The 21804-nt window shown below is 47.0% G+C and overlaps 1 protein-coding gene across 1 annotated transcript in view; it reads left to right on the top strand.

The window, feature by feature from the left end:
- The window catches only part of LOC136588095 (N-acetylated-alpha-linked acidic dipeptidase 2-like), an 88395-nt gene that overhangs the window by 13482 nt on the left and 53109 nt on the right, over positions 1-21804 (top strand). The window contains exons 3-5 of the mRNA XM_066587051.1: positions 53-239; positions 4500-4601; positions 8010-8135. Coding sequence (XP_066443148.1) covers positions 53-239; positions 4500-4601; positions 8010-8135 — 415 coding nt within the window. The remainder of the gene's footprint in view (positions 1-52; positions 240-4499; positions 4602-8009; positions 8136-21804) is intronic.

Here is a 21804-nt window from a genome sequence, read left to right as displayed (position 1 = left end):
GAACAATTGTGATTTCTCAAACCTCAATTTTTTTAATCTCCTCTTCATTCAGAGATTTCACAAAAATTCCCCATTTGTCTGGAACAGAACAGAACCTTCTATTAGCCACAAGAATCCAGACCCAATGGAAAGACTTTGGTTTGGATAAAGTTGAGTTAGTTCACTATGATGTCCTGCTGTCGTATCCTAATGAAACCAGTCCTAACTACATCTCTATTATCGATGAGGATGGCACAGAGGTAAGAGGAGCTTTTTTTTTTTTTCTTACAGTTGACGATAAGTCAAGAGTACTTCCCAAGATTACTGCCTATATGTGTGTGTGTGTGTGTGTGTGTGTGTGTGTGTGTGTGTGTGTGTGTGTAGTATTAAATAGGCGTTGTTATACTACACAGTCTCTGAAAAATAAGTGAGGTGGGGAAAACTAAGCTTGTGTACATTCGGAGGGGCCCAGCTGGTCAGTGCTGGGAATGCACCCAAGCCAGAGACTGGAATGTAGGTGAGCTTGTAGACAAAGTATGAGGCTTTCTAAATGCATGAGAGAGAAAACTCAATGCAAAAAACACACATAGGTCATCATATTTTTCTGCAGGGACTTAGTGAGAGATGTGTGTATTGATTTTTCATGCACAAAAGTTTCCATAGCCTTTAAATCAGGTTTTTATTGTTAGTCTAGTTTAACACCAGCACATTATGGGTGCATTGACATGTGTCCTGACTTGACCGCCGATCTACTGACCTGACTCCCATGATTATAGATCCCTATAATGTTTTGACTTTGGGCCAGTAGACCTGAGGTCGGACAGGGATACTTGTCTGTTTTATACACACATAAATGCATCTGTGATATGTTTGTATGAAACTAACCTTAAAGGCAGTCTGCCAGAAGAATGTAACTTCAAAATCTGCACTTAACATTAGGTGAGCGCTAATAAGGGGAGTGCAAGTATACCTTTACATGAGTTTATGTTACTGATGTTACACAGATATCAGCATTTAGCAGCCACATGTGTTGTAAAAGGGTGGGCTGCTTGTTTGTTCTGACCCTGGCTCTCTTCTCTCATTCCTCCCAAACCCAATCCTTTGCCTATTCATTGAAGTCTCCAGGAAATAGGCAAGGGGTGGGATTTGAGAGGAATGAGAGAAGAATCCTGGACCAGTCCTAGTGAGCGACAAGCCCATTGGACAGTCTGTAGGTAATTGGCATACAGCGCTCATGCCTGATAAGTACTGGCATCTGTAGTATAAGTCATGTGAAGGTATGTTTCCACTCCTCTCATTAGCACACACTTGGGCCTCCCTCACTCAGGCGTTTTTGTACAGCGTTTAGCGCTGCAGCGTCAACGCTCCCATTCATTTTAATGCGGCTGCTCACACAAGGCTGAAAACGCAGAGTCTTCAGCGCTGCGCTTTGACAGCGTTGCATGTTCTCTTTTTGGCCGTTTTCAGCCCTGCGTTGCCCATTGAAATGAATAGGCAGCGGTTTTAGCGATGCTGAAAACGCGGCATAACTTGGTACTAGCTACACTGCCAGTCAAAAAAAATAAAAAATCAATACTCACCTTGCAGGTGATGTTGCTGCCCCGCTGGCGCTCTCGGGACTTGTCAGCCAGCAGGGGAACTTCTTCTCTGGTGACAGGGATTCGAAATCCCCGCCTCCAACGAGAGATTGCTCTGATTGGCTGAGCGCCGCTAAGTGACAGCCCACTCAGCCAATCACAGCCCGCACTGGATGCGTCCAATCACAGCCATTCATTAATCGAATGGCTGTGATTGGACGCATCCAGTGCTGGCTCTGATTGGCTCAGCCGGCTGTCACTCAACGGCTCATAGCCAATCAGAGCAATCGGCCGGCTTCACAAGGTCCCGACAGCAGGACCGGGGACAGCGACTTCACCAGCTAGGTGAAGATTGATTTTTTTTTAATTTTTTTTTTTCATTTTTCTTTTATCAGCAGCCTTGGCTGCGTTTTCAGCTGTGCTGGAATAATGAAAACGGGCGAAATCTGCAGTAAACGCAGTGTTGAAAAGCGCTCCATTTCTGCAAACGCCTGTGCGAGGGAGGCCTTAGGGTTAGGTTCAGTTTCGAAAACTACATTCTACTGACACACTTCCCTTTGAAAAAAATGTTGGTGGTGCACATAAAGAAAATCTTGAGTGATTCTGACCACACGATCACTCACAATAGGTTGACGCCTTCGCAGCTCACTCAGCTTTGCTGCACTGACTAAGACAAAATAAACAGAGTCATCTCATTCTCAGTAGAGGATGGGTGAATTATGGATCATACACACAGATAGTACTTTGTATGCAGCTCTCCTGTCACTTCCTGGCCTCTAGGGAAGGGGCCGTACGCCCTCAACTTCTTGACATTGTAACAATACTTTTTATACAGCCCAATAATTGGGCAAGAATGTTCTTTTCCCCAGTCATCGGGCCATGTAAAAAGGCAAACGATCAGCCAATTAATGAGCAAACGCTTTTTATACGAGCACAAAAATGCTAGCTGGTCTGCTGTACAATCCATTTTCCCTTGTAAACTGGGAGATGTGCAGTCGACCAATGACACCTCCATGTGGACAAACAATCACATTAACTGCCTCCCAGCTACAGATTGCTCTGAAGGGAGGACTTTGAGGGGGAAGGGCCAATAAACTGGATGTCTAGTGCAACATATATGGAAACTTCTACAAGTCAATAAAAGAAAAGATTACATCGATTACAATAAGCAAATAATGTGGCTTCTCCAAACCCTTTCGTTCCAATCTCTGAGTGTTTCTCTACATAATTAACCCAATAAAGACCAAGCACCATAAACATACAGAGCTTAGTCCTGGACTTTAATCCCATACCATTGTAAATATACAGTGCGGGTCTAAAGTTCCTGCAATCTAACTCAGCAGCTTAATGAGCGTCATGTAGAGCAGGGGTCCCCAACCACAGGTCCGCGGACCGGGGCCGGGCCGTTAGGTGTTTACTGCCGGTCTGCGGCACCGCCGGGAACTTTTACGCTCTCACACTAACCTGCTAAGGCCCGCTGCCTCGTACTATGTGGCCTGCGGCGTGCCGACGCCGCTCACCACTGAAGTGATTACCAGCTGGGGTGCCGCGGCTCACCGCTGGTAATCGCGCTGTTGCCACTGATTTCGGCGCACACTGACGTCAATGTGCAGCCAGGATCCTCCTCCCCGAGTCCCCTGCTCATTAGTTCCGCAGGAGAGGACTCAGGGAGGAAGCGTGCTGGGCTACACACTGACTACAGTGTGCACCGGGCTCAGGGCAAGCAGAGAGGGAGGTAAGTATATGGTTGGGGAGCTGCTTATTACTGGGGGGGGGGCTGCTTAATACTGAGGGGTGGGGGCTGCCTATTACTGAGGGGTGGGGGGGGCTGCTTATTACTGGGGGGGGGCTGCTTATTACTGGGGGGGGCTGCTTATTACTGGGGGCTGGGGGCTGCCTATTACTGGGGGGAGGGCTGCTTATTACTGGGGGAGGGCTGCTTATTACTGGGGGGTGGGGGCTGCCCACTGCCCTATGTGTGTGCTGCTAGGCGGGGGGATATATTATACTGCCCTATGTGTGTACTGCCAGGACATTCTAAATGTCATAATTAAATAAGTATGCACTAAACTCCAACCCCCTTCATAACCCCGCACCATATACCCAAAGCCCCGTCCATGTCCCGCCCCACCCTGCCGGGCCTTGTAAAAATGGTCTTGCTTGAAGCCGGTTCCTGGTGCCAAAATTGTTGGGGACCACTGATGTAGAGAATAGAAGAAGCAGCAGTGCCATTTTCCCACGATCACATTCTGTGACCCCCAACGTGGCAGGACTGCTGGGTCTCAGCACACCCAAACCCAACTCTGCCAATGACCTGAGGGGTGTTTTTCCAAGTAACTGGGGCTCCTATTGATGCCCTAGTTACAGTAGAAAAGTGTGAAATAAGAAACAAAAAAAGGACAGTGTGAATGTCCCCAGATGTCTTAGAGGATGTCATGGAGGACATGGATGTAAAAAAAGTCACAAAAATAAGGAAAAAAATAAAATACAGAATACAATGCAAACATATGTTAATTAAAAAAATAAAAACTCTGCCCATGCCAACCTAAACCGTTGACACATCTACCCTGTAATCCAGATACAAATTATATATCAAAACGTCCGAAACAAAACGGGGAACCCATTCCTGTACGTTATTTTACGGTAAACTTACAAATTTAAAGAATAAAGAACTATATTTATAGTGAAAAAAGATATTAAAATCGCCCCATATGTCAGAAAAAAGCAACAAAATCATTTTGTCAGGCCAAGAAGTAAAGAAGTCCATAAAACCACCACAGGTGTAAAATCGCCTAAAAGTATCTGTCCTCTAAACATTCTGGTCTTCAAGGGATTAAAGAGGTATGAAGTCTAATTACTGACTTTTTTGCCACTCATGAGGACAACTTGACATTCTGGCTTAGTAAGGGGGTTTTGATCCACGAACTTTCATTTCACTTTCAGATATTCAACACTTCCTTATCAGAGCCACCGCCAGAAGGATACGAGAACTTCACAGATATTGTCCCACCATACAATGCTTTTTCTGCTAAGGGAGAGCCTGAGGTAAGTGGGCCTGACCAGGAGACTGATTCCATTTCTGCTCTTCTTTCTTGCAATGGGCTTAATTATAACTGACTATATAGGACTTGCATGAATCCTACTTTGCACATGATAGCTTACTGGAATGGTAAATCTAATACCCAATGGAGTCACCATGATAAAGCTAGGTTTTATATGAGCTCTAGTGACCAAGAGACAGCCCATAGGTTACATCTGGCTACAATAAAAGACAGCAGTGTTGTAGAATTTCTAGGTAGGGCATCTGGAGATCTTGAGATCATTTAACTACTGGTATAGGATAATTCTAATTAAAGTATCCCTATTTACAGATCTCTAAAGAGAAATCTATTGGGCCCCAGTAGTAATAGTGACATCCCACAGTGGCCCCAGTGGTAATAGTGGCATCCCACAGTGGCCCCAGTGGTAATAGTGGCATCCCACAGTGGCCCCAGCGGTAATAGTGGCATCCCACAGTGGCGCCAGCGGTAATAGTGGCATCCCACAGCGGTAATAGTGGCATCCCACAGCGGTAATAGTGGCATCCCACAGCGGTAATAGTGGCATCCCACAGCGGCCCCAGGGGTAATAGTGGCATCCCACAGCGGCCCCAGGGGTAATAGTGGCATCCCACAGCGGCCCCAGGGGTAATAGTGGCATCCCACAGCGGCCCCAGCGGTAATAGTGGCATCCCACAGCGGTCCCAGCGGTAATAGTGGCATCCCACAGCGGTCCCAGCGGTAATAGTGGCATCCCACAGCGGCCCCAGCGGTAATAGTGGCATCTCACAGCGGCCCCAGCGGTAATAGTGGCATCTCACAGCGGCCCCAGCGGTAATAGTGGCATCCCACAGCGGCCCCAGCGGTAATAGTGGCATCCCACAGCGGCCCCAGCGGTAATAGTGGCATCCCACAGCGGCCCCAGCGGTAATAGTGGCATCCCACAGCGGCCCCAGCGGTAATAGTGGCATCCCACAGCGGCCCCAGCGGTAATAGTGGCATCCCACAGCGGCCCCAGCGGTAATAGTGGCATCCCACAGCGGCCCCAGGGGTAATAGTGGCATCCCACAGCGGCCCCAGGGGTAATAGTGGCATCCCACAGCGGCCCCAGGGGTAATAGTGGCATCCCACAGCGGCCCCAGGGGTAATAGTGGCATCCCACAGCGGCCCCAGGGGTAATAGTGGCATCCCACAGCGGCCCCAGGGGTAATAGTGGCATCCCACAGCGGCCCCAGGGGTAATAGTGGCATCCCACAGCGGCCCCAGGGGTAATAGTGGCATCCCACAGCGGCCCCAGGGGTAATAGTGGCATCCCACAGCGGCCCCAGGGGTAATAGTGGCATCCCACAGCGGCCCCAGGGGTTATAGTGGCATCCCACAGCGGCCCCAGGGGTAATAGTGGCATCCCACAGCGGCCCCAGGGGTAATAGTGGCATCCCACAGCGGCCCCAGGGGTAATAGTGGCATCCCACAGCGGCCCCAGGGGTAATAGTGGCATCCCACAGCGGCCCCAGGGGTAATAGTGGCATCCCACAGCGGCCCCAGGGGTAATAGTGGCATCCCACAGCGGCCCCAGGGGTAATAGTGGCATCCCACAGCGGCCCCAGGGGTAATAGTGGCATCCCACAGCGGCCCCAGGGGTAATAGTGGCATCCCACAGCGGCCCCAGGGGTAATAGTGGCATCCCACAGCGGCCCCAGGGGTAATAGTGGCATCCCACAGCGGCCCCAGCGGTAATAGTGGCATCCCACAGCGGCCCCAGCGGTAATAGTGGCATCCCACAGCGGCCCCAGCGGTAATAGTGGCATCCCACAGCGGCCCCAGCGGTAATAGTGGCATCCCACAGCGGCCCCAGGGGTAATAGTGGCATCCCACAGCGGCCCCCAGGGGTAATAGTGGCATCCCACAGCGGCCCCCAGGGGTAATAGTGGCATCCCACAGCGGCCCCCAGGGGTAATAGTGACCACCTGAGGCCCATATACTAATCCCCTCCTCCTCGTGGAAACACTCCTGCTCCTCTGCTCAGTGCTGCATGCGCTGATCCCAGGTGCACACTGTGACGTCAGTGTGCTGACGGACACCTCCTCCCCTGCTCTCGTGGAACCTAAGAGGAGACGTCGGGGAAGGAGGATCCCACTGCACATTAGGATCAGCACAGCTGAGTGAATACCAGCAGGGGAGCTGCGGCCCCTGCAAGTATTCACTAATGTGGTGAACAGCCAACGGCGACACGTGCCAACAGGGAAGGCTCTGCGTACCGCCTCAGGCACGTGTTCCATAGGTTTGCCACCGCTGACCTAGGGTGTGCAAGAAAACCTTCCCCACATCATTACTCCATTTCCACCAGCCTGAGAGAAAGGGACCTAAAATCAGGCTGTTTGTGCAAAATTCTCACTCTCCCATCAGTATAGTGTAACAAAAATTTGGATCCATCTGACCAGGAGATGTTTTTCCGCTGCTCAGTGATACAATTTTTGTGTTTTGCCCACTGCAGTCTTGTCTTTCTCTTTCTCTTAGACATAGTGTAACTGGAACTGGTACGCGGCTGTTATAGCCCATGTATACTCAGCTACAATTTGATTGACTTTGCAGCTCCTGGTCATTAGAATGATTCTTGACATCCTCCTCTGACCCCTTTTGTTGACAAGTTGTTTATGTCCACAGGATCCTCTTTAGCTAGATGTTTTTTCTCCATCACAGCATTCTCTGTATACTCTCCACACCGCTGTACCAGAAAAGCCCACAAGCTTGGCAGTGACATCCCGGCTAGTCTAGCACCGATGACCAGAGCTCATTAGAAGTCACTCAGATCGCTGGATTTTCCCATTTAATGTGGATTCGCACTGAAACTGATCTACAGAACACTTGTCACGTCATTTTATGCTGCACTCATGGGTTATGGGGATAATTTCCATACATGGAAGCTCCAATCGTGGAATGGCCGGGGCTCTAATAAAGTGTCCAGTCAGTGTACAAGCTGTGACTACAATTCAGTCCTCACTATTGATCCCATATAGTTTTCCGACTTCCTTTGTAAATGACCTAAGATAATCCACTGGTGGTCAAGAGTCCGGTTTGTTCTTGAGCTTCTCGTACAACTTTTGCCGACAGATCACTGATTATGGGGCCAGCTCCTTTTTGCCTCTTGGACACACTTGATGAAATCTTGTGTCAATCAGTGGACTGGAGGAGGGGTTACATGAGAAGCTCATGAATATGGTTGGAGGAAAAAAGGACCTGATGGGATCCCTTTAATGGCAGGGCGTCTACCCTCTGATTGGGTGGGGAAGAGGGGAGTTGGTCTGAATGATTTGCAGCCCTGTGGATATCAAAGGATTCACAAGTGCATGGATCCCCTACAAGACTCCTTCTATTCTTCACCCCCTATAAAGCTTTGTGTTTCCATCTCTTGCAGGGCGATGTGGTTTACGTGAATTATGCCAGAACAGAGGATTTTTTCTTTCTTGAGCGGAACATGAGTATTAATTGTACTGGGAGAATTGTTATTGCCAGATATGGGAAAATCTTCAGAGGAAATAAAGTAAGAACACGATGACTTTATTTAGCATTCTTGTGGTGACTATTAGACTGTTTCTGAATATTTGTCCCAATTTAATATGATTTTTCTATATTTATATAATGCAGGCGTTTTGGTTTATTTGTGATTGTCTCTTAAAAGTCTATGGAGACAGGGCCGTTTGAACATCTTGTTGGGCCCAGTGCAAAGTGTATTGGGGACCTTTCACACAAGACAGAATACTGAAAGCTCCCTCCTCTCCCTGCCACCACTTTTTATGTTTTTCAAAACATACTAAAGCTTGTTTCACATGGGCCACACGATATCGACATGAGAAAATCGCAGCGATATCGCATCTGGTGGTACGTGCAATATCACTGCGATACTGTGATTTTGTGGTGCTACAAAGTCGTGCAAATTTGTAGCACCAAATGCGAGGATTTTCAGGGGGAAGGGGGCTTGAAAAATAAGCCCTACCTTGAAAGTAAGCCCTAGCTGCAGAATTAAAACAAAACAAAACAAAACATCACCTAGATGCGCTGTCAGCTCCGACACAGCTTCTCCCAGGCGCTGGTCTTTAGCATCTCTTCAAGTCGGGGACTGGAAAATCCCCGCCTCCAGGAAGCGCTGCCTCTGGTTGGCTGAGCACTGTCTCACTCAGCCAATCCAAGCCAGTGCTCGGTGAATCAATCACAGCTAATGAATCCAGCCAGCACTGCTTCTGATTGGCAACCCTCAGCCAATCAGAGGCAGCACTTCCTGGAGGTGGGGATTTTCCAATTCCCGGCCAGAAGAGATGCTGAAGATCAGTGCTGGGGACCGGAAAGAAGACAGGCCGAAGCCGGACAGCGCGTCTTAGGTGATGGACTTAGTTTAGGGCTTTGACAGTAGGATTTCCTACTGTCAAAGTTGCATCACACTAAAATCGGGTTTTTGTGCAATGTGATGCAACAGAGAGGAAGGCTCCATAGGGAAATGTGGGCTACAAAACCTCGCAAGTCGGGTGCATAACACGAAACTTTGTCACCCGTGTGAAACCGGTCTTATACCTGCCTAACCCACACTACACTCTGTAGTGCTCACCTGTTGCTATGCTCTGCGGGTTGCATTAATGCCCTGTTTCTGGATGCAGCTGCTCACCCTCTTTCCTTTGTCTTCCTTCTGTACAGCCACTCTACTCCTCACAGAACCCCCATACTTCCTTGATGGCATCTTAAGTATTTAATGCACAGATGCCCAATGTAGAAAAAAACTTCTCCTACTTCACAATATAGCTTGTGTTACAATCACGGAAGGAAACCACAAAGATAAAACATTTTTTGCAATGTTGCAGATTTCCTCTGACTTTTATTCTCTGTTTCATGCCAGGCAGAAAGCTCAGAGCACAAATGTCCGCACCTTCATAGATCCATACAGATTTAGTAAATGAACACTCTACAGTCTTTGTCAAAACGATTGCGCCCCTAGAAGAAGTTGTTTTCTTGCAAAACTCGTCCTGCAGTTCCATCTCAGGCAGATATGTAATGATGAGAGTTGTGGTGATTAGATGAATGGTCTTGAAAAAGTGGTTCCCCCCTTGGCTCTCGGAGACTCCTTGTGTGTAGTGACCTCTTCTTCTGCTTGTGTAGAGCTTGTTGATCACTAGACGCCTCTACAACGCAGAGAAGAGATTTCACCCCGTTACCAGAGTCTGAGAGGGGCGCATTATAGGGGTGTGAGAAGCTGGAGGGTCGTATCCATGAATTGTCCCCCACCGGGTCGTTCTGAACAGACTGTTAGGAGGTGTTGGGACCAGTGGATGGGTGAGGGCATGCAAGGTGACCAGGGTCAGGACCCCCTGACAGACCACCAGTAGAGAGGAGCGTCTAACCAGACTGTTAGGAGGTGTTGGGACCAGTAGATGTGTGAAGGAACACAAGGTGACCGGGCTCAGGACGCCCTTGACAGACCACCAGTAAAGAGGAAAGTCTGATCCTCCGACAAGTACGAGTAGCTCCAACTGTTTCATTGTCCACCATTCAGAAACAGGAGGCAACATTGTTACACCCCTGTGTCTGTCGGAACCATCTCCAGGCACTTGGCTGAAGGACATTTGGTCTCACCGCGCCCATTGCATGTACTGACTTTGACACCCACCGTCGCCTCTGATTTCAGTGGCGACGGTGGGTGTCATAAGCAAAACTGGACTGATACGGAGTGGAACCGAGTTGTCTTCAACGATTAAACCAGGTTTAGTTTGGGCGCTGACAACCACTGTATTAATGCCTGGAGACCTCAGGGTGAGCGCCCCAACCTGATCTTTGCTGTGGAGCGACACACTGCCCCCTACTGGGGTAATAGTCTGGGAGGCCATCACATATGACAGTTGGTCACCCCTAGTAGTGGTACAAGGGACAATGACAGCTCAGTGATATGTTCAGGACATCCTGCAGCCACATGTGTTCCTCTCATGGCGGCTTCCAAGGGGCAGCAGGATAATGCTCGGCCGCACACAAGGGGGTCACAGGAGCCCCCACAACATTGTCACACTTCTGTGGCTGCCTGGTGACCAGATTTATCACCAATAGAACATGTATGGGACCATCTTCGACAGCCTTTTAGTTTGCACCATCTAGAGGCTCAGTTACAACAAATGTAGAGCGACATGCCACAAGACATCATATGGAAACTGTATGCCTCCATGCCCATCTGTATCACATCTTGTATCCAAGCTAGAGGCAGTCCAACAGGGTACTAGAGTCTCCATGCCCATCTGTATCAGATCTTGTATCTAAGCTAGAGGCAGTCCAACAGGGTACTAGTCTCCATGCCCACCTGAATCATATCTTGTATTTAAACTATACGGCGGTACAACAGAATACTAGAGCCTCCATGCCCACCTGTATAACATCTTGTATCTAAGCTAGAGGCGGTACAACAGGGTACTAGAGCCTCCATGCCTGCCCGTTTCACATCTTGCATCCAAATTAGAGGTGACCCAACAAGGTACTAGAGCCTCCATGCCAGCCTGTATCACATCTTGTATCCAAGCCAGAGGCGGTACAACAGGGTACTAGAGCCTCCATGCCCACCCATATCACATCTGGTATCTAAGCTAGAGGCGGTACAACAGGGTACTAGAGCCTCCATGCCTGCCCATATCACATCTTGTATCCAAGCTAGAGGTGGTACAACAGGGTACTAGAGCCTCCATTCCCACCCAAATCACATCTTGTATCCAAGCTAGAGGCGGTACAACAGGGTGTTAAGGACCGTTACACATGACCGGTCACATTAACCTTTCAAGCCTTGGGTTCCAAATTAGTTCATACCTGGATGCATCAGAGAGGCCAAAAACTATGATTTATAGTAATTAGCTCTCACAGATATGTAGAGATGGGCCGCGGCAAGTATATACAGCCCACTCTGCTTAAGGCGCGTACACACTGAAAAGTTTATTGACTGACTATAGTTCTAATACAGAAAATGAATACGTCATTAGTCACGGGGGTTAATCTCATTGGGTTAGAAAAAACATTAGAATCATGCACTGTTTAGTGAGAATATATTTATGTTCTCAAGCTTCAGCGTTATCTCGTCCTCCCTGGTCCTCCCTTTGTTATTCAACTCGCTGTAGTACAGTCAGTTCCCTTGTCCAAGTTTCTCCGCAGGTGTGGGAGGACTTTTCCTGATAAGAACTGTTGTCCAGACTTGGTTCTCATGAAAAAGAACAGAGAGAGACACATCATTACGCATTGCACCGAATATACTGCTGTAAAGTTATTTCTGCTTGAATAATTGTTTCACTACACACAAGCTTATTTACATCTTATAATGCTCCATTTTGTATCTAGCGGCCATTTTGAGACAGATTCTTCCATTTTATGAGCCTGTACTTTCTCAATTCCCCCTAGAAACTGTCTCAAAATAAACGATACTTTATAACTTCTACTGGGCGGGGTAAGGTTTGCTTTCCCTAGCTCTAGTTTATGATCTATGCCCTACCTATCATTGTTGGTCAGCTGTCCAAGGGCTAATCCCTTCCCCGACAACTAATCCTAACTAACTAAACGCGAAGACCTGATGGACACAGAAGGGATCTACAACATACATACTACTCTATTCTAATGGCTGGGAGACTAGAGTGGTCACCCCTGCTTCTGCTGAGACAGATCCATAAGGGGACAAATCGCTCTGTTGTATTATAGGCATATAGCCATTGCCTGGGGTTTCCGCATCAACATACACGGGAGCAACAGGCACCATCTGGTCTGTAAGCCTAGCACAGGAGCGTCTCATGCAGGGCACAATACAGACAGAAAGTAGCAGGAGTATGATAAGAGTAACCAGAATCCCTATTCGTATCTACACCAAGAATTGTTTCCATTGTCCGGTCCATACAAACCACTCATCCCAGGGGTTAGTTATCCCAGAATTACGTTTCAGCTCTTCTGACAATGTGGCCAATTTCTTTATTGCGATAGTCACTTTACCTGTGGGCCCTGTGTTATCTGGAATATTTGTACAGCAAGTTTTCACCAATCATTTTACAAACACCACCGTTCTCGGCTAGCATCATATCCAGAGCCACTCGGTTCCGGAAAGCCATGGTGGCCGTGGGGCCCAACTGATCAGCAAGCCCTTGAAGTGCATCTCTTGTATAGTTCACGAACCTTTGTTAGTTGTAATATATATACAAACATTCTTATTGATGGTTACTATTCCAAACAGGGACTCAAATCCGGCCTTAACTTGATCCCTGGCTTTAAACTCATCTGGCACCCCCCTTGGCACTCTGATTGCATCTATATATATACACATGTGGATCAAACCTGCCACCTGGTTTCAGATTGTGACGCTCGTCTGTAGGACCTGAGAGAGAAGCAGAGACCACAGAATGCGTTATTGACAATTTCTTGGAGAGACCTATGACAAAATTAACAAGAGAATCATTTCCTAAACTTGGCTACTGTGGCATGTACCCTCCGGAAAAAAAGAAAAACTAATGGAAGACACTCAATTCAAGATTTGCCCGTTTCCCACTACTCCGTGGACGGTAGGGTGTGTGAAAAGCCTGGAATATACCCAAAGCAGACATGATGTATTGCATTATTCTGTGACATTTGTACCTTTGTTAGACTCAATCACTTCCGGTACCCCGTATCTGCGGATTACCTCATTCATGAGCTTCTATACGGTTACCTGCTTATTTACTTTGGTAACAGGGTAGGTCTCCAACCTGAAAAGACATCAACAACAACAAGCACATATTCATGCTTCCCAACAAGTGGGAGCTGAGTGTAGCCAATTTGCAATCCCTGAAATGGGTAGAGTGGTCTAGGCAAGTGTTATGTGGCAAATTTACTTCTGCCCTGTTGCTTACGGCAAAGATCATGCAAAATTGGACAAGTGATGATGCAGCAACTACAGGAAACCCAGGAGCCACCCGTCCTTGTTCAAGCGTCGACATCATTGCTGCTTTGAACGGGGTGCTGGATGAGGCAAGCATCGCCACCATGCTGAAGGAGGTGCTAGAAGGCCTGGAGTACCTGCATAAGAACGGCCAGATCTACAGGGATGTTAAGGCTGGAAACATCCCCCTGGGTGAAGACGGCTCAGTGCAGTTCGCAGATTTTGGCGTCAGCGCATTTCTAGCCACAGGAGGCGACATCACCAGGAATAAAGTCAGAAAGACCTTTGTGGGCACGCCATGTCGGACGGCACCGGAGGCGACGGAGCAGGCCAGAGGACACGACCTCAAGGCGGACTTCTGGACCCCCAGTAGGTGTGTCTTTTCATGCATTCGCTGGGCCATCATGGGACACAGGGACCGTGGTGGGCAAGTTCTGTTGACTGTTCACCGTCCCATTTCTGCTGCTTCCATATTTAGTCCATTTGTCTTTTTCTTCATTGCTGGCTTGTAACTGTAAAGTCTTTAGCATATCAAAGTAATTCAAAGTCCAAGGTTTATATCAAAGTCCAAAATTATTGTTAAATTCTTCTTTTCTTCCACGGCTTCAGGGCCGTTGCCTTCACTGTGTGGTTTGTGATGGCGTTGCCTCTTGCTTCTCTGCTGTAGGAATTGGTGTGAGCTTTCCACTTTGTCACCGCTGCACCATTCTCAATTGGCTGTCCTGCTGAGGTAACAAGCTGTCTGGCCTTCCATGTTAGGCCGCAGTCATGAGCTATGCCAAATGCATACCGGGAGTCAGTGTAAATGTTTGCCGTCTTACCTTCTACCACTCCACACGCCTCAGCGAGGGCCTGTAACTCCGCTTCCTGTCCTGGGACATGCGGAGACATTCTGCTTTTAGGACATCTTGTCGCGTGATCACTGCATATCCAGCGTGGAGTCGTCAATCACCCTGGTACCATCTACAAAAACAACTCAGAATATGCATTATTTACAAGGGCTTTCAGTTAACATTTATTATGGCCACCTGTTCTGGCAACATGATGGCTTCCATTAGTAAACTTACAGCTTTTCTATTCTTGATGGAGGAAACACAAAAGGCTTAGTGATACATTGAGGAAACTATTTGGGTCAGGAGTACATAAAAAAAAAAGTAAATCATCAACATATTACAAGAGGGTGGTGCCCTCGGGAATTGGCCAGGCGTCTAATATCAGCTTCATGCATCTGGTAAACTGGTTTTGGGCTATTCTGTGCCCCTTATGGCAGCACTGTCCAACAGTACTGCTTTCCTCTGAAAATAAATGCAAACAATTACTGACAGTCTGACTGGCCCTTTCAAACTCTTTCTCTTTAACGGGGAACAAAAGGGGTATTGGCTGGGAAGACACATTTCTTAAGGGCTTTAAGTTAACATAAAGAAGAGACAGTGTCTGCAATTGCATCTTCCTGGACATGTGCCAGGGGGTACTGACGGATCAAGGGGGCTAAGAGCTTGGTCCTCTGTGTGCGTAAGAGTGAGGACGGGGAGAGGTGTCGCTTGGTCTGCTGCCATCCGACAGAAGGTCGGGTGACTTTCAGACCCGGGGTGTATACGAGCCTCACCGGACGGGTGAAGTTTGATACAACATCCCAAGGGTCCCATCACGCAATTCTCAATATGCTTTCAGGACCTTCCAGCATAAGGAAACGAGTGAGGTATCGTGACCCTTTAAACATTACCTCAAGCGGTTCAGTTTCTGCCAGCTGAATTGGCACTTTTGAAACCCCTTTCACAAATTACCGCTAAACAATCAGGCTGGTATTCTATTTCAAATAGATAATAACCTTATTGTAAAAAGGAAAAAGAAAAAATTAAAAATTTAAAAATAGCTGACCTGCAATACCTAGATCACCTATATCTTCTCTCCCCCCCCTTTTGAACTAGGATACTTAATTGGGAGAGTAACCGAGTTCAAAGTAGTAGCAACAGTGAGAAGAATGACAAGAGCACATTGTAGCTGGATTTGACGGGCCAGAAATAAGTGCTTGGGTTGCACTTGCGTGTATACGCTCCGGATGTCATGGGGGGGTGAGGACCACTAGGGGGAGTTAGTTCAATACCAACTCCGAAGATTTGTTAACCATTGCCTGTACTGCTGCCACCGCACAAACACACGAGGGAGCTGCCCCAGAGGTGAGAGAGAAAAGAACAATCAAAAGACAGTCATAGAGTGGCTGCACAAGTAGGGAAACCGAGCGCATCCATGGTCGGCAGCATGAAACAAGGCCCAGAAAGGTGCGGGGTCTGGCAACGCACACAGGCACAGGCATGGCCGGGACAGCAGCCCCCCGTTCCCATGTCAGATGTCCAGCTCCCTGGCCCAAACAGTGACCCAGGAGAACAACCCCAGCCCTGCAGAACTGGAGTTTGTCCCCAGAGGCTTCACAGACATTCTCTGCAAGAAAAACCAACAGCGAAATTGTGGCCTGTTGGCTGGCCTCCAGATCATCAGCACACAGCACCCACATGCGGTAGGCGGCAGACTGACACCCCATCAGCACACAGCACCCACATCACACAGTGCCGACAGCACACAGCACCCACATGCGGCAGGTGCCTGGCTGACCCCTCAGCATCCTTTCTGGACTGGAAAAAGAGAGGTGTCTGCCGGAGCAGCCAGTCCACAAAACTCTTCTGAACCGGCACCCGAGGTCTCAACCCGCACTGATCCATCCGGTGGGAACTTGGTGGACGCAGACAAGGCCTGCAAGACACCAGTGCCAACAATAGAGACATGAATACTCCACAAACATCTATCCACATTGAAAATCCCACAGTCTGCATATGCAGAGGGGGGGGGGGAGAAAAACTCGTATCCCCAGTCAATATCTGCATCACACATCCTACATTTATCATAGTCTGAACACGGGTCATTAACTCTCATCCATCCATGCGGTCAAGTCTGTCTCTCTCATTCAAATGTTAGTAAGAGTTCACACAGGACGTAACGCGTATGATGCAACTGTCCTCATCTTGCAAACAAATGCATTCAATCACTACCACCTCTCCCTGGAAACAGTCAAACTTTAACTGTCTGTAATACTAGAGATGTACAACAGATTCCACAACACTAATATTCCCCATAAAAGGAACACACATTTAGCAATTATGCACACGTCCGACCAGTTACAGAACTGACATTTACACAAAGAACAGCAAAACTAATATTCACTGGATTCATTTTGGGTTCTATTCTAGTCAAGCAAACTTAATTAATTGTCCAGTGTTCTCCGCTCTAACTCTCAAGGCCAAAGATTAGAGCGAAGAGAAAAACAAAGGGAAGGGGGGAGATTGGAGACCTGCTCCGGTCTAGCTGCGGCTTCTCATAGATCAAGCATTAACCCTCTATGTACTCCTTTATATTTATATATCTATATATATTATCACACACTGACCCTCTCCTTCCGACCTTTCTTCTCAGCAGTATCTGACTTATGAGGAACGGACAACACCTACAGCAATGACACAATGTTGGGACCTTAAGACATACAAATTGTCACATAGATCACAGATTCTGCCTGAACTCGCCCCCAGGTTCCTCCTTGCGACAACTACATTTGTGGGCAATTTTAAGCACAGACCTACTTGGGATGGGGGTGCTAAACACAGACTGCAGAACAGATAATCGGGAGGAGGCTATTTGCAGGCGGGATGAGGGGACTTGAATGTTTCTATGCAAAATTCAGAAACGGCACTCGTCATTGCAGTTCAAAGAATTGGTATGCTGGGTAAAAACATACATAGATGGGAGGTCAGAGGCCAGCTCATTTCTGCTGCGGAGCTAAGATGACGTCTGAGCGGCAGCTGAAGGTATTGTTACAACAGATGCTAAAATGGCCGCTGGGCTATGGCTGGCACTGAAATGGCCACCGAAGGCGTGGCCTGACTGGGCGATGGTGACGGGAGGGTCCAGGAATACTACATACTAGACACGTATCAAGATATAACGACTGGTATTGGCCCCAATAACAACACGGCCATCTAGGGGCAGGACAAGGGGAGAAAAACATCATGGTGAAGGACTGCCTTCCTTTGTCTTCAACTCAAGGCATATGAATAATCGCCATCTTGAATCTGCATTTTTCAACTCCTCTCTATATACAACCAACTGGACAGGATCCAAAAGACCATCATCTACAGTCTTCTTCTTAACAATTTAAACATCGTATATCACAACGGCCTAATTATAAGTATATACAACTGCCTGAGACCCTGGTATGCCTGTAGCCTTATGCTCAATGACACATTGGGAAGTATATCTCTAAGTGCCTGAGCCTTTTGCTCAGTGACTATACCAACAGTTTCACATAACTTCTTGACTTTCTTCACATACTCCTTCCCTCCTCTACATGACACCAAGTGGACAGGATCAAACAGACCACTGTCAGGTACCTTAATTTAAACATGTTCCAAAACTAAACTCTGAGCCGTCTCTCAACCGGGAGTCCGAAGCCGTATGCTCAATCACGTGATTGTACTTGTCACGTCCGATGCCGTCTGCTCAATCACTCCCTGAGAAGTATGCTCAATAAACTAAACCTCGAAGCCGTCTCTCAACCGGGATCTGATGTCCCTGAGAAGTATGCTCGATAAACTAAACCCTCGAAGCCGTCTCTCAACCGGGATCTGAAGTCCCTGAGAAGTATGCTCGATAATACAATTTATAACGTCCTAAAAGATTCTGTCCCCTGGTGTCATAGACCACCCAAGACCTGAGGTAAACTTCTTTACCGATGACAACTATGATGTCAAACATCAAACATCCGACTGACCTAGGAGTCTGTCAATCAACTGAGCCAAAACAGACCAACGGCAGACATCATATGATAAATATGACACTTACCGGGCTGTGTGTGAGGTTGATCAGTCCTCTGGTTTTGCACAGTGGATATATGTCCTCCCAGTCCGATATCGTCGTCCGATGAGTGACACAAGAGTCAATCAGTAAATCCTGCCGACTACGCCAACTGTTAAGGACCGTTACACATGACCGGTCACATTAACCTTTCAAGCCTTGGGTTCCAAATTAGTTCATACCTGGATGCATCAGAGAGGCCAAAAACTATGATTTATAGTAATTAGCTCTCACAGATATGTAGAGATGGGCCGCGGCAAGTATATACAGCCCACTCTGCTTAAGGCGCATACACACTGAAAAGTTTATTGACTGACTATAGTTCTAATACAGAAAATGAATACGTCATTAGTCACGGGGGTTAATCTCATTGGGTTAGAAAAAACATTAGAATCATGCACTGTTTAGTGAGAATATATTTATGTTCTCAAGCTTCAGCGTTATCTCGTCCTCCCTGGTCCTCCCTTTGTTATTCAACTCGCTGTAGTACAGTCAGTTCCCTTGTCCAAGTTTCTCCGCAGGTGTGGGAGGACTTTTCCTGATAAGAACTGTTGTCCAGACTTGGTTCTCATGAAAAAGAACAGAGAGAGACACATCATTACGCATTGCACCGAATATACTGCTGTAAAGTTATTTCTGCTTGAATAATTGTTTCACTACACACAAGCTTATTTACATCTTATAATGCTCCATTTTGTATCTAGCGGCCATTTTGAGACAGATTCTTCCATTTTATGAGCCTGTACTTTCTCAAGGGTACTAGAGCCTCCATGCCCACCCGTATCACATCTTGCATCCAAGCTAGAGGCGGTACAACAGGGTACTAAAGCCTCCATGCCCACCCGTATCACATCTTGTATCCAAGCTAGAGGCGGTACAACAGGGTACTAGAGCCTCCCTACAAGGGGTCAGTTCTCCACAATAAATGACCCTTTTGCTCTGATATTGTAATCCCTTACTTATATCACTGTTACAATCACACAGAGAAAGTTACATTTGATTTAGACAACTTCTAGGGGGGAGGGATTGTTTTTTGACAATGAGTGTAGTAATATAGACATGCCTAGAATAGACACCTGTTCATACACAATATATGCATATACACCAACATTACACTGTGGTGGTCACATTCATTTTAGGGCATTTTGTCTTCATAGATGGGGGTCCCACATTGAAGACCCTACTCCATTCAGCAGCGATAAAGAGCTTCCTTCACTTTGGAGGACTGGTCCTGTCCTGCATTACACAGACAACCCATTGATGTGGATGGTTACCATGTAATGCCTCATTTCTCCTCTGGTGGAGCTGTAGAAAAATTGAACATTTACTTCTGAGTTTCTCTGTAGATTACAACTGATGATCACTTACCGTAGAGGGAACTTTATTAGGCAGATAACCCATTTAGTGGACATAATATTCATGAAAATGTCAGTTTGCTCAAATCCTGGAACCCTACTCAATACCTCTTTTTCCAGAGCCCCCACTAGATATTTGGGAATGCATGTAGAAACCTAATTTATTTTCCCTCCTTCCACCATGAACTATGCACCCTTACATTTGTCCCTGTGTACCTTGGACCAGATGAAAGATCTCAGCACTTGATTTATTGATGACTCTACCAAGACTCCATATGTAGGACTATTGGATCTACTTGGCTAATTACTCCTGGAATGTTTTAGGAGTCCCTCAGCCGAGCCCCCAGCTGTGTCAGCACTTGTAGGAGGCAGAGGAGAAGCCCGTCAGCACATTTGCTTGGTTAGGAATTAGCTGGTCCAGTGGTTCTATGTTGTTAATGAATATCCAAATGAATATGCACAACTGGCTACATAGTGAAAAGTTCTACAACTTTCTAATATACTTCGTGTTTTAATTCCTCACCAGTTTCAAGATATACCGATTGTAGCAATTGTTAAGATGACTGGCGCAACACAATGCCTTAATTTATTGCATTGAAGTACATTGTAGTTAAGTTAATTTAACACATTATATGTCAAACTAATGTTTGTTACATCTGTGTGTTTGCTGACGGCTAACGAGCACACCTCTATACAGCCACAGGAAGTAATCCCGTACATAGCTAGCTGTGCTCTCTGCTGAGAAGTGGATACATTTGTATCCAGTGTAGACAATCCTCTGTGAGCTAAACTGTCTATACATTAGATTAATGCATTGTACATAGCTAACCCTGCTCTCAGACAATGCTCTGTGAGCTAACCAGCCTGAAATGCAGATTGATACCTTGTACATAACTATTCCTGCTCTCTGCTGAGAAGTGGATACAATTGTATCCAATCTAGACAATGCTCTGTGAGCTAAACACCTTAGACTGCAGACTGATGCATTGTAAATAACTGATCCTGATCTCGGCAGAGAAGTGGATACCATTGTATCCAGTCTGGATAATGCTCTGTGAGCTTAATACATAAGCAACAACTCCACAGATTTCTCTGGTAGTTTCCTACAATGTATCAGTCTGGAGTTCAGGCTGTTCAGCCCACAGAGCATTGTCTAGACTGGATACAATTGTATCTACCTCTCAGATGAGGGCAGGACTAACTATATACAGGTTAATGTGCGTAACAAAGATAAAAAAGGAGGATGGAACAAGACCTAGTAAGAGTGGTGAAATAGTTCCGGAGTATAAAGTGTTTCGAATGATGGAGGTGCTGCCAACCAGATAATGCTCCACCAAGGTGGGTGTGGGTATAGCGAAAGAGAATGTGGTGAAGGCGCAGCACTCTGAGCTAAGATGTGATAGTGAAAGCGCTTCTTTTCTATTTACCAACATAAAGAACCAGCAAGTGAACATGCGTTTCGGGGTCGAGCCCCTTCGTCAGTTTGGCTGGATTAAAGACCACGGGATTTCGGGAAGGGGGGGGGGGTAAAACAATTCCAAAGGTTTTTGGATGTTCCAGAGGTCTTATATGTGGCAGGGAGACGGGGAGGAAAGAGATGCTTTGGAATTGTGTAACACCCAGGCATCCTGTCGTGTTTAGTTTAGCTGAACTGACTAAGGGGTCGACCCCGAAACGCGTATTCACTTGCTGGTTCTATATACAGGTTTGGGCCTCCGGCACATTAGTGTATTTGCCGCTGTGTGCTATACAAAGAGGGGTTATGTGTCTGAATATAAAGTGCTCTCATTCACTGACAGCAAACTGATCTCTTGAAAATGGTAACAAAGTGAAAAATAAGTTCTACAACTATCTAATAGACTTTCTCCTGTGTACGTCGATTAGGCTTTATTAATAGAAGCCAGAAAACCCCTTTAAAGTCAATGGGGAAAATGTATTGAGACCGTCATTTCCAATGACCGATTTGTATCAGCAGACAATGCGCCTCATACATAAAAAGGCGCACGTCTCTTTATATATTAGGCGCATCTTGCCTCCTCCCTGTGCCT

Source organism: Eleutherodactylus coqui, chromosome 1 (genome assembly GCF_035609145.1).
Source record: "Eleutherodactylus coqui strain aEleCoq1 chromosome 1, aEleCoq1.hap1, whole genome shotgun sequence".
NCBI lineage: Eukaryota > Metazoa > Chordata > Amphibia > Anura > Eleutherodactylidae > Eleutherodactylus > Eleutherodactylus coqui.
The sequence above is the reverse complement of the archived record's forward strand: the minus strand, read 5'-3'. Positions and strand labels throughout refer to the sequence as shown.